Raw genomic sequence first — 17,720 nt, forward strand, 5'->3', positions numbered from 1 at the left:
ACTAGAACTTAGGACATGGGCCATGGGCCATGGGCCCAAGTGGATCCAATGGCCCAATGACTTAAACTAGACCTTGGGCTTATACCTAACCAAACAAGCTCCTAAACAAATGGACCTAAGGACTTGAGACTAACCAAACAAGACCTAATGCCTAGATGGGTTATTAAAGACCCAAAACTACTATTCACCTCACATTTCAATCCTAAATCGTGGAGAGGAGAGGAGAAAAAGAAAGAAGAAGAAAGAGAAGAAGAAAGAAGAAGAAGAAAGAAGGAGAAAGAAGAAGAGGAAGAAGGAAGGAGAAGGGGGAAGTATGGTGGAGCACAAGCTATCATCATCAACCATTGGTGAGTCTCTCTCTCTCTCTCTCTCTCTCTCTCTCTCCATCTCTCTTTCCCTAATTCTATTACCTAGGGTTTGAATTGGTTGAGCACACCTTGAGTGCTCCATCTACTCAATTAGAAGAGCCATTAATGGCAAATCCTTGATGTTTAACTATGAAGCACCTAACCCTACCTTAAACCCATTCACCCTTCTCCATTTATGAACCCTAAGTTGGGGATTTACCTCCATTTATGGGTTTTACCAACCCTCATGGAAGACCGTAGATGTGTGGGTTTGAGGGATGTTAAATAACATTGATTAAAGACCCTTTCAAAACCCCAATACCCAAACCCATGAGTTTTCTTTTCATATGTATTTTAATGGAGGAAAACCTAATCGATCATGGGGTTTACAAATCCATGTTGGGTGTGTGTTATGGCACCTTGGTTGGAGTTGTTCTCATGGCCAAAGAGACCCCTAAAAAACCCCAAAGAATACCCCATTTTAGCCCAAGACTTTGGGGCTGCAAAACCATTCTCGGAATGGCATGAACAGCAAGACTGGCACGTGGACAGGCACATGCAAGTGCCAGTCCCTGAGAAATTAGATCTGCCGGTGGGAAGTCTGAGAGGGACAGGCACATGGACAGGCACATGCAAGTGCCAGTCCCTGAGAAAGATTTGCCGGTGGGAGGTCCGAGAGGGACAGGCACATGGACAGGCACATGCAAGTGCCAGTCCCTGAGAACCTAGATCTGCCGGTGGGAAAGTCCGAGAGGGACAGGCACATGGACAGGCACATGGACAGGCACATGATATAGCCTTGCTGTATGTGCCGGTCCCCTATTTTAGCCTTGTTTGATAACTTATGGGGCCCAACTCTTCTAGCCCTAAGGCACTAATCTCTCCCCACGTTGTACACTCTCTTTAGGTTGACTGACCCGGCTCGGGGGCGTATTAGTACGTGGGACAGTGTACTTGGCATCGAACGTCGATTTGAAGAGCTCCGTATTGACGATTGACTGAGAATCAGGTGAGTGAGTTAAGCAAACGTCTTAATTTATGGAATGTTTGTGTGTCGTGTCTTGCGAATGTCATTCATGCATGTGTACTATAATATATAATTATTAGTAAGATATAGGACGATATAAATGTTTAGATGTTGATAGGACTTTACATTCTTGTCTTGCGATATTATTTATTTTAGCACTATGGTGCGAATGGTGTTGGATTTAGTTATGGGACTCGGTGCGGTTGGTCTTGGACCGAGGATTCCATAATATGGACTCACTCATGGCATGTAGATCTAGGGCTTCAAGCGGGATCCAAGTGCGGTGGGTCTTGGGCTTGAGATTGCCGTACTTGAAATTGCATTAGAGTTGTCCATTGCATTAGGTGGAAACGGGATGGTGACCGACCGAGCGCCTTCGGTATTCACATCTCGTACTTGTATACGTACGTATGGGCTAGAGGGGCGAGAGGATAGCCGGCCGACCGTATTTCGGTATCTATGGACTCGGCCTCGGCCTATGCACATGCGTACCTCACTCATACAATAGGTGAATCTGGCTAGGATAAATGTTTACCCAGATACTATGACCCTTACCGAGCGGGGTTAGGTGTCGGTCAAATCCGTGGGTTCCGACCGTTATTCGGGTATACCCACCGGGAAGTTCGGCGCCAACCGTATTTTGGGCCGAACGCCGGGACGGGATTTGACTCGGGGTTTGCGTATATCTCTTGGTGGAGACCGTACACGAGGCTTCAGTAGCGACTCGGGTTTGTCATCGCGGTATACCATCCGTTTATGGTACCGATGTCGGGGATGCTACCTAAGGTGTTGCTATAGTACTATACCTGACTTAGTTGTGTGTTAGGTGGATAACAATAAAACTATACATCATCATTCATTCATGTAGCATGATTGTAAATTGTATGTGATGTACGGTCTACCTTGGTGGTATGGGACACCTTGGTATCCTTCCATCATGTATGGTTTGCAGTCAACCCCATTCATTATTATTATTGTGTATGCTTGTGTGGCTTAGCCACTCATTGGGCTCAGTTGGAGCTCACTCCTCGAGGAAACATATTTTTTTTAGTTGATTCAGGTACATTCGAGCATGACGGCACGGAGTTCAAGACTCCTGATGAAGGTCATGAAGAGTGGTGGACTTTGAAGTATGAGGATCATGGACCGGAGTGCTACTGTGAGATGTGTTCCACGAGGGAACAGTGATTCTTGGCTGGTGGCCATCTTTTGTTACACTTTGATAAACTATTTTCTGATTCAAAGGTGTATTCTTTTATTCCTTTCTTGATAAGTGTATTTATTATACAGTGATAATACATAGATCCTGATTAGAACCCATTGATATGAAAGGGTAAATTTGAATAGACAATATTTTATATGCTATCACCTAGCTTCTGCTAACTCTGATGTTATTAATATTAATCCTTTCCTTTTACCTATTATTTGTCGTTGTGAATGAGTTAGTCTTGGGTACTGCATCAGTGATTCTGGTGGTTAGAGAGCGTATTGGTATGCTCCAGTTGCATTCCCCGTGGTTCAGGGATGGGGGTGTGACATGTCATCATCTCACTATACGTGTAGGCCCGTCAACATTGCAAAACAACTCGATCATGTGGTTGAATCACGAATCATGTAAATCAACAATTGACCAACTTCTTTATATAAAAAAAAAGCAAACATACATCCCTCCTGTAGTTTGAAACAATAACAAAACACCCCCTATTTCACTTGTACAAAAAAACCCCTAATGACTCACAGTGTTAATAAACTATTAGTTTTGTAAGTAAAAAGACTGTTTTACCCTTTTAGTTCAGTGACCTACATGAAGTACCATTTTACCCTTCATGACCTTCTCTCCCAAAATGAAAATTCCCTATATCGATTTAGGGTTTTGCCTCCACACCATCTCCGACGAAGGTGGCAGACATCTCTGGCGAACATCCCCTAGCCCAGCCACCCTTCGGAGAAAGTTAGTTTCTCCATCTTCCCTCTTTCTCTGTATGTTATTGTGAAGTTCAAACACCTGAACTGTCTTCAACCTCACGCCAAAACAAAAAATTCAAGGGATTCTATTGTTTTTCCACTGCCGATTGAGGCTCTGTCCGACTCCCTACGGCACCCTGAACCCCGGCGAAGACCTACCTCATGCCGGAGAACTTCAGTCTGGCGACCATGACTGCGTAGAAACCAATCTGTTGAGAATGTTCCCTTTCCTAGGTCTCTTCTTCACCATAGTATGTCTCTGCAATACTTTGTAATGTATCATATGCAAACTGTTGAGTAAACACACTGAAGCACTACAACGCATTGTCAAGTTCTAACTCCAGCCAAACCCCCTTTAAGCCCTATTCCTATTCAATTCTTATCTTTAAAGTTAAACCTTAAAAATTGAGAGTTCATTTCCTCTTCATCTAGCTGATCCAAGTTGTTTCTCTACTTCTACTTAATTGACAAAACCACTCTATGGAGCTGGGTTATTGTGTGATACAGAATGTAAGTGATTGTAAGCAAATGGAGGGAAAGCGTCGTGAAACCACCATCTCTGCCGCCGCCCCCAACTCCCCGGAACACTGCTCCTCCTCCTCCTCCTCCTCCTCCGCCGGAGATCTCCTCCACCTCCGAAAATGTGACCCTCCCACCATCGTCGCCCCTAGCAACCCTTGGTGTTGGGCTTCTTCCAAACATAACCCCTCTATTATTCTTCCATTTCCACCTCCACCCCCAACTCATCATCAACAACAGCATCAGCGTCGTTGGGCGGCCATGGAAGCCCATGAAATTATTTTTTTTTTTAAACATAATAGCAACAGAAGGGTTTGATCCAAGAATAAAGGTAAAATGGTCCATGGAAAAATTTAAGGGTAAAATAGAAATTTTAAAAAATTTAACTACAATTAACAGTTTACACTTGATGGTAAGAACTTATTTGTAAACTGCCCACAAATTCAGAAGGGTGCACGTAAATAATGAAACTAAGAGAATGTTTTGATATTATTTCAAATTATAGGAGGTGTATGTAATTTACTCAAAAAAAAAAACAGAAACAATCGAAAACTAGTTACTCAGTAGACAAAATACATAATGACAAGGATCGTATAGGGATGAAAGAGATGATGATGAACAGAGCATATCAATTAATCAGAATGGCTTTCCTGGTCCTTCTTTTCTTTCTTTTCCTTCTTTTCCTTTTTTTCTTTCTTTTCCTCCTTATCCTTCTTTTCTTTCTTTTCCTCCTTATGATCCTTCTTTTCCTTCTTTTCTTTCTTTTCAGGCTTCTTCTCCTTCTTGGGCTTGTGATGCTCTTGAAGATCAATACTGTCATTCATGATTTCCATATGAACACCAGGATCGTTGGAGTTGTAACTCCCACCAAAAATAAGAGAATTATTGATGGATTGGAAATTGCTATTCACGTAGGTGCTCATCTCCTCCTCCTCCTCCTCCACCTCTCCCCATCGAAGGCTGTAAGGCTGATCAGACATCTCGCCCTTCCCAGTCCGCATCGTCGCTCCGGTGTTGCTTCCGGCAAGTGTGATCACTCGTGGTCCCCCGGCATTATCATCATCAACCTCCTTCCCTTCAGCATTGGTTTGAGTCGACCCAGATTTGGTCATGTTATTAGTAGTGCGCTGAAGCTCTGAGACACGTTGAGTTAGAGCAGAAACCATGTCTCTCACTTCAAGATCCAATTGTTTCTGGATCTCTCCTTCGACTTGGATGGTTTCTGCAGTTCCCATGGCTTACTTACTAGTTCTTGGTGTCTAATGGCTTAGATTTAAGGACGAACCAGAGTTTCAATATATACATTTGTGATTGGTGTGAGTGATTCCCACGTCTCCTATTGATGCAGATACTTAGTCATACCTTTAGAGGAAGGGATCGCTTTGTCTCCCTTTAACAAAGATATCCTAAGCTTTTGTGCTCATTAAGTTCCTTTCAAGTGCTACCTATAAGCTTCCTATCCAAAAGGATTTTTTTAGAATAATTATCACCTCCAATTCCTCTAATATGGAGAGTGGACCTCACCTTGGACAGTGTTTTCGAGCAGGGGGTAGAGTGATCATTTCTACCATCATGTGAAGAATTGGAGGGGATAACGATTCGGTTTTGCTATAGTATGAATGTTTTTTGGCACACAACTTCATTCTGTGTACCTCTCAAGCCTCAAGGGATACGTGAAAAACAAAAAATCCTAATCTCAAATGTGAGAAAGCATGTATTATGTCTCATAGAGTGATGGTCATTCTAATTGTTGGATAGAGAAGAAATGGTCTAGATTAACCATGTATCAAAATTTCAGATTCTAATTCAATCAAATACCCCCTTGTACCGACATGCATTTTGTGTATGTCAAAGCATGTGTATAACTACGTACTTGGGTATTGTACACTTTCTCAATTATAAGAGAGAACGTGGTTTAAATTATATATATATTAAAAAAAAAAAAACTTGTAAAATAGATGGTTCAGATTTGTCTTGTGATTTTGGGAACATGGCCGGTCATATTTACTTGTTAACTTTGCTTTATTTAGACCAACCTAATACAATTTGACCCAGATCGAGCCCACGGCCCATCCCACCCTAAACCCTGTTTGATGAACTCGTCTTTGGAGTTTGGATGGTGTATTATGTTGGGAGAAAGAACGCTGCCAGGCTGCATAGTGTACATTAGCACATCCCTATGTATATCTCTCTCTCTTCTCCCATTGATGAAATGACATATCTGCCCTCTATTGTGGGAGGAAAGAGATAGACACAAGGAGACATTAGCATATACTACACAACCTGGTAGCTTTTTTCATCCTTTAATTAATTTGTGGTTGTTTATTAAGTTTATTGACGATTATTGTAGCATTTTGTATATATTGATAAATAATTATAAGGCAAAAGATCTACATACTATCTATGTGCGAATTTTTTTGTACACCCTTTCACAAAAAGGGAAGGTCTCATATGTATTTTTTATTTGGGTAAGAATTTTCTATGGGGGAGCGTGGCCTCTGCACAAGCATGGGGCCAATGAGATCACACACAAAAGCTTCTTGGGGGCAGGTCTTGTACCTTTCATAGAGGGCAGGGTAGTCATTTAGCCTTCCACTGTGTCTAGGTGTGGGCGGTACACTCCTCCAAGCCCTCCGCTACCATCACAGACCTAACAAAAAATTCCCTTTCAGGTTGCCACCAAAAATGTCGGACCGGAAGAAACTTCGAAACCGATACAATAACTCAAGACACACATAACAGAGGTTAATTTGCTTAATTATATGATTGGAGAAATCGTTTAAAGAAGTAGGTTAGTTCTCACTTTATTTACACGAGATACCATGTATGTAGGATCCACTCCCCCTGGTATTCTTCTCTATGGGTAGTGTTGGAGGAGTGGGCCAAGCCCAATTAATTTGAGTTCTAGGAATTGAAAGCCCAGTCTGAACCAAACCCAGTCTCATTTTCAGTATTGCCAAGCCCAACCTATTTTAAATTATGGGAGGGGGATCGCTGTATACGAATGAATTGAAATCATATCCACTTGTTCTGCCATGTGGCAGCTTAGATGGAATTAAAACTTTATAATTAGGTGGAACCCAGGTTCTCCCCTTCTCACATGTCAAATTTCAGTCATTTCAGAAGCCAACCCATTAAAAATTTCAGGATTATGAAGAGATTCATAGAACTATGAGGGTACAAAAAACATGGGAGGGTATAGTATTATATGGAAGGATAAATGATTGGATTTGAGGCTGAAATTCGACACATGGTCAATCCAGAACCACTACCTTAAAATTCAAAATAGTTGGATCCATCATCATTCCCGCATGTGGCATTTAAACTAGTTCTCATAATTGCAATTCATTTTTCAGCATGCGCGCTGAGAATAAGGTCTTTCCGTATATTAATTTTGGGAGAAAGAATATTACCTGGTCACGTGAGATGCACGATTATTGCACACCTAAACACAAGGCCGCGTGAAATGACTATCGTGCCCATATGGAAAGATAGAAATCCATGAGGGTGCAGCTGTCATTTTGCACAACCCTGTGTGACTGTGTCTGGGCACAGGGCCGTGCGCCAGACATGACCAGGTAGCGTTCTCTTTCCCATTAATTTTAGACCATGAAGGATAATAGTAATAGGGCAGGGGCGTCGTGAGAATCCCGAGCAATGAAAGGGTTGGAAGACGAATCTTCTAATAGAGATCCACATATTTACTAAGGAGAGAGAGTGTCACTGTGGGCAATAGACTTAGTGAGTCCTTATATGAGAGAACTTGCAGATTCCATTACTTCTCAGAATTATTGCTAATACATCACTTTGAGAAAGACTCGCCTTTCTTTATTCATATCAGATCAATACATACTCTCAGATCTGACCCCTTCAACATCCCTGAAGTTATTTTAGTACAGGCCTCTTGAATCCCTTTTTAAGAGAAGTTGATTTGGTATTTGGGTTGTTTATTTGGAGAGAATAACCCCCAATGCTTCTCTTCCTCTGGATTCTTATTGTTCTCATCAAACAGAGCAAACACATAAGTCTCTAAAGATCCAGGCTTCTTAGGAGTCCCACTCTTCACATGTTGAATCAGATTGTTATTATAAATCCTTCCATTCTCTACTGTTGTTGCAGTACCTCCAGCAGTTGGCCAACCACTCTCTGATATAACAAGTCCAACACTTGAACCACCTGCCTTCTCCATAGCAGAGTAAAGAGCATCAACAATGGCATCAAAAAGGTTTTTATATCCAAGCTTACTGTATTGATCTTGCACCACAACTGATGAAGAAGTAAATAAGGCATAGGAAAGTTGAATTGAAGCAGTGTTGGCTTTGTAACTGAAGTAAGGATACACATTTGCTAGTAATGGAGACCCATTTTGAGCAAGGAAAGCAATAATTGGGTCTATATATGACCTTACATCACCTCTAAATGCTCCTTGGGATGGTGGGTATGAGGTGCCAAGGAGTCCAGTTTCAATGGATGTGGTCACTTGGATTTTCAGGCCAGCTGATGTAATTGCAGAGCGAATGTTTCTCATCGCCGGTAGAACGAAATTTACGTACTTAGAATTGCCATTCACCGGACTTACTTCATTACCGACGGCGATATACCGGAATCTGACATTAGATGAGTAAGCTACCACATTTGTTTGTACCCAATTATTTGCAGTGGAAGTGCTTGTTGCTATGCCTTGAAGGGCATCATTTGGGACACCCAAGATGAGTTCAATGTTGGAGCCTCTGAGAGCTTGAAGAGCTGCTTGGTTTGGATCATAGAGTCTCATTCTTAAGATGTTTCGGGATTTGTAGAGAGCCACCACTTGTTGTGGAGATGGTAAATTGTTTCCATTCATCCCATAACAAACACCTGTTTGTGCCCCTGCATTAGATTGAGAGCTAGAAAGTTAATCTGATGTGATAAGAATTGAAACTTTGGTTGCCTTGATCTCAACCCAAAAATACTGAGCATAAAGTTGCCACTATGCACTATATGTAGAAAACAAAAAAAAAATGAACCTATAAATCTATAATGCACACAAAAAGTTTTACGCCGGTTCAACAAGATTGTCTACGTCCACAATGAGATGAGATCTACTTCTCTATCAATGGAGAATAAGGTTAAAATTGGTCATCCCCGCACTTCTCTCAGATTGCTTACTTAGAAAGAACAATCACTACAAATTTATAGTGAAACCTTATACAGATAATTTACCAAAATACCCTTTGGGCCTCGAGGCCTTCGACCTCTTAGTGGCCTTCCAGAACCAGCCCACTTAGACAAGTATCAATGGAGAAAGAACTATCGCTACAAATTTATAGTGAAACCCTATACAGATAATTTACCAAAATACCCTCTGGGCCTCGAGGCCTTCGACCTCTTAATGCCCTTTCAGAATCAGCCCACTTAGACAAGTATCAATGGAGAATAAGGTTAAAACTAGTCATACTCAGACCTCTCTCAGATTACTTACGGATAAAGAACCATCGCCATAAATTTATAGTGAAAACCTATACAGATAATTTACCAAAATACCCTCTAGGCCTCGAGGCCATCGACCTCTTAATGGCCTTTCAGAATCAGCCCACTTAGACAAGTATTAGGAATAAAAGACAGTGTACCCCAACACTATACACTATGCCATATTCAGAGAGAGAGAGAGAGAGAGAGAGACCTGTTATGTCTAAGCTGGACATTAGAAGCCCCAGAAGAAGAAGCATGGTAGCAGCAACAGAGGGGCAGTGGGTTTCTAGTGCAGAAAATGTAGTCATGATGAAGGAAAACAAGAAGCTTAGATAGTTACTGATGTATTTTATCACAAACATTTGAGCCTCTTATATAGGGAGAGATGGACCCCAGAGCTTATAATCTTCCAAGACCCACATTATCAGAGTCAAGAACTATTGAAATTTGGTTCATGGAGACTTAGAATTTTCAGAAACTTGAATCGCAGCCGGCCACCATGTGATTAAAAGGAATGAGTGGGATATTTAGTCCTGTTTCAGTTATCACAAACATTTGAGCCTCTTATATAGGGAGAGATGGACCCCAGAGCTTATAATCTTCCAAGACCCATATTATCAGAGTCAAGAACTATTGAAATTTGGTTCATGGAGACTTAGAATTTTCAGAAACTTGAATCGCAGCCGGCCACCATGTGATTAAAAGGAATGAGTGGGATATTTAGTCCTGTTTCAGTTGGAAAGTCTTGGGGGTCTTGGATTTCGTAGTGTAGACGTCTCTCCTCCTAATGCTTACATGATATTGATTCTCTTTCAGTTCAGGGGAAGAGTTAGAAACAAATCATACCACCAAAGGGGGACTTATTTCCTCACTTCCCACTCTAAATTGGCCATCCTTGCCGGTCAAACAAGTTAATTGTGGATAACCGTTTTTGGAAAAAGTTTTTCTTCACTGTAATGAATTGAATTCATAACTACCTTCTATTGTGCAAAGATTCAAAGTGCTTGTCACTTTTCCAAGAGTCCCATCTAAATATAAAAAGTGGTAAATGAAGAGATTCTCTCTTCACCATGGGGGAATGGAAAATTGGATCGTGATCATCTACGGTGCGTTGCCCATAGGGCCTGAGCGGCGCACAAACAGGGCGCAGCGCAATGACCGTCTTACCCCCGCTCAGGCAAGGCGCTTGGGCAGGGGTAAGGTGGTCATTGTGCTGCGCCCTGGTTGTGCGCCACTCAGGCCATTACGGGCAGCGCGCCGTAGAGGATCTGAATTGTGGAAAACTTTGGTGCAACTTTTTTTCTCTTTGGGATGAGAATATGGATCAACAATTGTAGCAGTTGGTTGGTTCAAAGAACACAAAGAGAGAACACTGTCTCCTCTTTTTTTCTCCACCTATAGTTGTGGCAATACTAAGTAGAAGAAAAGAAAATTCATGTACGAAAATTATTTACCCAAAGGCGGATCTACCAAATTTCTTATATCAACATTGTATATCCCTACAACACAAGCTTTCTATCATGATTTATATTAAATTTTTTACATTGTAGGAGTGCCCTCCGCATCTTGCTAATCTTATAGCGTGATTGTTTTGCCTATGTACATGACTTGTTCGTTTCAATCTTCACCTACACGGCTACACATTCTCAGTGCATGTATCATTTTGTGTGCACTACTGTCTATGCATTGATCATTCCATAAATATCACTATCTATGAACACTATTTGTGTGTCATTCTATGCTACACTAGTCCTTCAAATGAACAACTCCCGATCTTGGAAAGGATCCAACTTCGCATCAATCAAATCTTGTACTCCCATCATATAATTATTCCACTTGCATGACTTCAACATTCATCGGCATTTGCTTCTTCAAAGCTTTTTAGTTTACTTGCATATAATGATATGGTGGAACACTGGTCGACGGCTATCACTCCTTGGTATATATTATTATTATTAATTGAGATTCAATTGATGATTCTTGAGGAACTACTCCTCTTATTCACATCACCTAGACCAACTGTAGGAGCATCATCATCACCATCTACATCTCTGTTGTTTTGTCTTACATCTCCCATATCGTTATATGCAATGGGAGGAGAATTTGGAACAAGATCAATGAGGCCATCTATACAAACAATACGTTGAGGAGGTGTGATATGATTTTTCACAATCTGAACAATATAATAATTTCTCCAGATGAGTTAAACACAACGGTGTTTTTTCATCTGTCATCTCCTCCCCATCTCTCTTTGTATCTCTTTTGATCTTTTTGTACTAATGTTTCATATGCCCTTCATTTTTATAATAGTAGCATATACCTCTTTCTTTGACTTTCTCCCCTAATTTTCTGTGGCAAGTGTTTCTTATTGAGAGTAGCCCAATGATTTTCTCCTTATCTCTTCATTCATCAAACTTCTTGTTACTTGACTTACTATGAGCACTCCCATCTAGTGTAGAATTACTAAGAAACATCAGCAATGTCTCTCAACTATCAGGTAATGAGTTGAAAGTAGTAGGCCTAGTAACTTATTTGACAAACATCATCTTAATGAAGGTAAATTGATTCATAATACTTGGCGTTTTGTTCAAATGTTTTGCAATTGAGCTTCCTTCTCAATATTTTTGGTTCACAAACTTTCTAATCAAGAAAGCCTTATTTCTAACTGTGTTCATTTCGTACAATCCATCTAACTTCTTCTATAGTGAATATGCCAACATCTTTATGGATACGTGATTGATAAATCCAACGGTGTTTCGATTCAAATTCTTCCATTTAACATCAAACACTTTTTCTGGTTTCATCGTACACCTTCTATGATGCATACAGATTTTGGAGTATGACAAGTCTCCCATCTTCGCTTTCAAGATCATACAATTGCCTCGTTCGAACGCTAATCATTTGTATTGTTGTGTTTCCCTCCATTGTTTACACACAAGTTTAAGAACCTCGTTTTGATAACACTTACTGGAAAAAACAAACTCTTTTTCACAAGAGTGCAAGTTAATACACTATAAGCACAATAATATAGTATGTGCAAAAGATAATAACACTAAAACAAAGAATACACCAATATTTAATGTGAGAATTAACCAATATATATATATATATAATGTGAGAAACCTTTGTCTAGGTGAAAGGGAAAAACCATGGGACCCATTCTAGGTAAAAACTTCTACTAGAGGCTAACAAGCATCAAGAATAAAAGCTCTTCCTAGATAATAAAACAAATCATCAAAGAAAGTAGATTACAAGAATACCATCCCCTCACCTTAATACCCGCTTGACAAATGTAGAAAAAACCGTACGTAGTGCTAAGAGAGCAACGCCCAGAAATGGCAATTTGCAGAAGAAATACGAAAGAGAAACAATACACAACACAGAAGATATACGTGGTTCACCCCCAAGATGGGAAGCTACGTCCATGGCTGAGCAACAAAATGAATTTCACTATATCTCTAGAAATGTTACAAACCCTCATATTTCACTCTCATACCTCTCATAGAGATAAGAACACTTTAATGAAAAGCCCTAACCCTAGAAAGTACAGAAATGCTCCTAGACCCAAAAAATGTCAAATCGAACAAGATTGGATCAAAACATAACATATCGATTCAAAAGTCTCGACGAGCCCAACATAACTCACCGCCTTTGGCAGAGATGTATCCGTATTCCTATATCTAGGTACAGCTTATAAGAGCCATGCAACCAGACACCGTTCTTTTTCTTATATTCATTTTAAGGAAAATATCATCCCCCTCCCCTCTTTTTGGTAAACATCCCCCTCCCCTCTAAGGTTCCTTAATATCAGTTCGGTACCCAAGTTTTGAAATATGATAATTCCCTCTCCTACTTTAAAAAACGCCATTAAATGATGATGTGGCATATACAAAATTTGTAAACCCCAAAATGCCCTTAGTATAATTATATTCCAATTTACCCTCCCCTACTTTCCCAATTTTGCCCTCCCCTACTTCTTCTTCTTCCGCCACCACCACCATCATCACCACTTCTTCTTCCATAGAGAGAAAAACTGAGTTATGCAGGCAGATCAGACGGTATTGAGCTTAAGACTTGGTGGTGGAGGCAACCGAGGAAGTAGATTCCTTGCCCCTCGCTTCGACTCTGATTTCAGCAATAATTCTGGTAGTGGCGGAGGACTTTGAGTTGGGTTTTTGAAGAAGATGTAAATGGTTTTAGACTCTAGAACCAAATTAAAAAAAACCCAAATGCGAATGTGCAGAAAACCTTGATCCGTCAAAGAACCAGAGATTGGTGAGCAGAATAGGCATAAGAGCAGGGATCTGATTGGTGTGGTAGATGTAAGGTTTCTGTAATATCTCTGGATTTACAGTAACATTGGGATCTGGGCAGGCATTAAACCAGTTTAATCGGATCTTGTCTTCTATTCATCATCTCTGATCTGGTCTGGTTATGGTACTGCGGGGCAAGATCATGTTTTTTCGATTCTTTCATCAATTAATCCTCTTTTCGTCCTTCCTTCCTTCTTGGATTCTCATCTTGAAATTATGGGCAGGTGGGGATTTAGTACTTTTCAGTCTTTGCTTTGCTTTTATCCTGATATTTTGTTTGGGAGATCTACCTACTTCAATTCCAATCTTGCCTTTTCTTACAGATTGATTTAGAAATACAGAGAATTACCCAACCAAAAAAATTTAAAATAAAGGAAAGAAAGATTTAGAATACTGCAGAGCCCTTTAACAAATTTAACAATTCAGTATTCAAAGACATAGCCATGTGAATCTGTGATTCTTCTTCGTCTTCCTCCCGGAACACCAGACGGAACACCAGTGGTTCCTCCCAATGCATCTGTAACTCCGCGCCACCCAGCCCTGCAAACCCGCCCCAAAATCCCACCATCACCCCCTATTCCGCCTCCTAACCCCAAACCCTCCCTTCCCTGCCAACTGCTCCGCCATTCCTTTGTTCCCTGAACTCTGATATTTCTATCCCAAGCTCATTTTGCTTCAGTTCTTCTACTCTCTTTCTCTCTCTCCCCTTTTACCTCTCCATTTGTTCTCATTCTCACACTCTCTCTGGTGGGTCTTTCAGAAAATTAAAAATCTATTACAAGAAAAAAAAAAAAAAAAAAAGGGGTTTTTTTTATTCATCCATAATCCTCCGATAGCCTTGTTACTGTTTGTTTCCTTTGTTTTACACTGCTTGTACCGATTAGCTTTTTGTTTAGTTGCTTCCTGAACCTTATCCTTGCTGAAACAGAGACCCATGGCTTAGTACACCCGGAATTTACTATTTCAAGTGCGAAGAACGGATCTAATTTTTTGGAGGATTCGTGTACTGTGAATGCTGCAAAGAGAACCCAGATCAGATTTCAGAGCTGAAATTGATATTGAAGATGAAAAAGAAATGGGATGCGGGATACGCCATTGCACTCGAGAACTGGACCCTGACATCACAGCCAATCGTGGCGGCCGTCGGAGAGAAGAAAATAATAAATCAAAAAACAAAAAGAAGAATATTTTAGAAAGAAACCAATTTGGGATTCTGATATTGGGATCAAATTTCAGGCACTGAAGTTGATTTTAAAGGAGAGATTAGGAACTGGCACATGAGCACATCGGAGACTTAGAACAGATGCAAAAAACAAAAAGGGAAAAATTAATGGAAAGTAATTTTTTTTGGTAACGTTTAATGGAAGTAATTGAAACTACAAGTGAGGGTTTTATTTTAGAACAGGAGGAAAAAAGTAGGGGGAGAGAGCGAGAGAGAGATGAAAAATAGACAAAAGGATTGCAGACTTGCTGTACACAAACGCCACACTGCACCAAACCTGTCAATAATGTACTATTTACTTCTAGGAAGAAGAAGTGGTGATGATGGTGGTGCCGGCCGAGGAAGAAGACGAAGAAGGAGAAGAAGCAAAATTGGGAAAGTAGGGGAGGGCAAAATTGGAATAAAACTGAAATATAATTATACTAAGGGCATTTTGGGGTTTTACAAATTTTATACATATCACATCATCACTTCACGATGTTTTTTAACAATTAGGGTACGGTTGATAGAATCTTTATAAAGTGGAGAAAGAATTGTCATATTTCAAAATTTAGGTATTTAATTGATATTAAGAAAACTTAGAGGGAAGGGGATGATATTTTCTCTTTTTTTTAAGTATTTTCATATATTTTGTACCTCCCTAGTCTTGACTTTTTCTAATGATTGTCACAAGTCATGATCAAAACCTCATCAATACATGAATAATCTATTTTCTCCACTTCTGGATTAAAAATGCATTACCTTGAGTGAAAACTTTAACATCTAAAAAGGTCTATAGATACCAGCTTGCTCTGCTTGTATAGCCCTGTGGATGCAGTATTTAAGGTGTTTTCGATACTTATTTACCTAAACCTTGAGGGTCCCCCATCATATGGACAGTCGAGTTGGGCAGATAACCCATCTCTCTGACCTAGAAAGTGCCACTCACCTAGAAAAGAAATCCATTGGAACCACAATGAGAACAGTTTATCAAAATATGTTAGATTTCAGGAAATGAATAATTGAATACCAAAACACCTTTAAAGCAATATTAAACCTTGATCGTAAATCGTGTTCGGGTTTCTAGAATTTCAGTTTGGCACCTCATCTGAAATGTTGAATACTAAATGCAGAAAAATTCCAGCTGGAATATCGTAAACATGTGAAATAGGGAGAGGGATTTATACACTGCCACATTGCCACTTATATTTGCATCTTACTCGTCAAGTCAATGACGGAATATTATACTAGGAGAAAAGTTCTCTGTGGGGAAATATACCGTTCATGGTTTGACGTATTGGTTTGTAAGCGATTGATCTTGATACTGTGCTGATAACATATCAGTGACTTGGTACGGGTAAGGGGTAAAATGTTAAAAAAAAAATCTATTTTTAAAAGAAAAATCAGGGGTAAATTTGTTCGATAAGACCAATCCATGTTGATATTGATCCAATACAGTATCGATTTCCACATTGACCAAAACCCATTCCGATCCGTGCATTAAAATCATGACCCTATCCCCATGATGCCAGTGTGTGTTCTCATTGGCCCCTGAGCATGCATAGAGGGTCCCTACAAAGAACGCCAACCCATTATACTTAATGATAATAGTGTACCGAAAGAGTATCAAATCAAATTGGGAAAATTACAAAAAAAACTCTATAGTTTAAAAAAATTACATTAATTCTTCTTAAAATTATATTCACCTCCATTTTAAAGGTGATAGGCATAATTTTGAAGGGGATCGGTACAATTTTTTCAAACTACAGAGATAATAAACATAATTTTCCTGATTAGATAAAAATATGTACAAGGAAAGTGATGAGAGAGACCCATGACCAAACAAGTCACGAGATAGGCCACATGGGTGAGACATCAAATTAAGACAACTTGATGTTATTCAATCATAGAATGAGTTTTCCATGGGGGGCGGCAGTTTTGCCACTTGTTTCGCTAACATTTCACTTAAAAGTTCGAACGGCTATAAATGACACTCCCACGTTAACAGTACTAGATTCAGGCCAAGATCCCATGGTCTTGCACGTAAAGTTGATGTGAAATTTCCTTCGGATGATATTGAGAGGAAAAAATATCAGGAAAACTTTATCGACACACTTCCCAAGAATCATACACTTGACCTCTTTATTGTGATACCATGTGTTATTGGTGAAGATTAATTTTGTTTCAGAATGTGCGGTTAGGATTTTTGGAAGCCATTTCGGCCTCAAAAGGATCTCGAATTGTTGAAAAATGACGTATATCTACCTCCAATAGGTGGGGAGTTGTGGTGGGCTCATCAAGATCTTCGAAACAGTATATTATGGGATATATGTTATGTTTTGATCCATCCCTATCCGATTTGATAATTTCTGATTCTAGGGTTATTCTTTTACTTCTTCAAGGTTGGGTTTCTCTATATAATGTTCTTATATCTGAGAGAAAGGTAAAAGAGGTTTTTTGTAACATTTCAAGAGAATAGTGAAATTCGTTCTATTGCTCGGTCGTGCATGTAGCTTCCATCTTGGGGGTGAACCACGTAAATCCTGTGTGTTTGTATGTATTTGTTCTTCTCTGTTTTTCGTATTTCTTCTACAAATCGCCATTCTAGGCGTCATTTCCTTAACACCATGTTCCCTATCATTTCATCCAAAAGTTTGAATTGTTAAGAAAAGAGAGTGTCAATGTTTACATCAACAGATGCTGAAAGTTTAATCTCATATCGGATATTAATTAGCCTACCGCCACCTTATATATTTGAAAGTCTCTCCACCTAATAGTTCGAACTTTTGGAATGAAAATTTTACATGATATCAAGATGGGTTTTCACCATATTCGCATTAAGGAAAAAAAATAAGAAAAAAAAAATAAGGAAAAAAGATAAGGAGACATTGAATTAC

The 17,720-nt window shown here is 39.8% G+C and overlaps 2 protein-coding genes across 2 annotated transcripts; both read right to left on the minus strand.

Moving 5' to 3' along the window:
• Positions 1–4,278: 4,278 nt before the first annotated feature.
• On the minus strand, positions 4,279–5,093 carry LOC122672492. The gene is made up of 2 exons (XM_043869955.1): positions 4,673–5,093; positions 4,279–4,289 (listed from the first exon to the last, which is right to left on the minus strand). Exons 1-2 carry the CDS (start codon positions 5,091–5,093, stop codon positions 4,279–4,281), a joined length of 432 nt encoding a protein of 143 aa, XP_043725890.1.
• Positions 5,094–7,730: 2,637 nt separating this feature from the next.
• On the minus strand, positions 7,731–9,578 carry LOC122670571 (lichenase-like). Its single transcript, XM_043867508.1, has 2 exons — positions 9,521–9,578; positions 7,731–8,727 (listed from the first exon to the last, which is right to left on the minus strand). The coding sequence occupies exons 1-2, from the start codon at positions 9,564–9,566 to the stop codon at positions 7,775–7,777; spliced, it is 999 nt and encodes a 332-aa protein (XP_043723443.1). The 5' UTR covers positions 9,567–9,578; the 3' UTR covers positions 7,731–7,774.
• Between the last annotated feature and the right edge of the window lie 8,142 nt (positions 9,579–17,720).

This window comes from Telopea speciosissima, chromosome 8, assembly GCF_018873765.1.
Source record: "Telopea speciosissima isolate NSW1024214 ecotype Mountain lineage chromosome 8, Tspe_v1, whole genome shotgun sequence".
Classification (NCBI taxonomy): domain Eukaryota; kingdom Viridiplantae; phylum Streptophyta; class Magnoliopsida; order Proteales; family Proteaceae; genus Telopea; species Telopea speciosissima.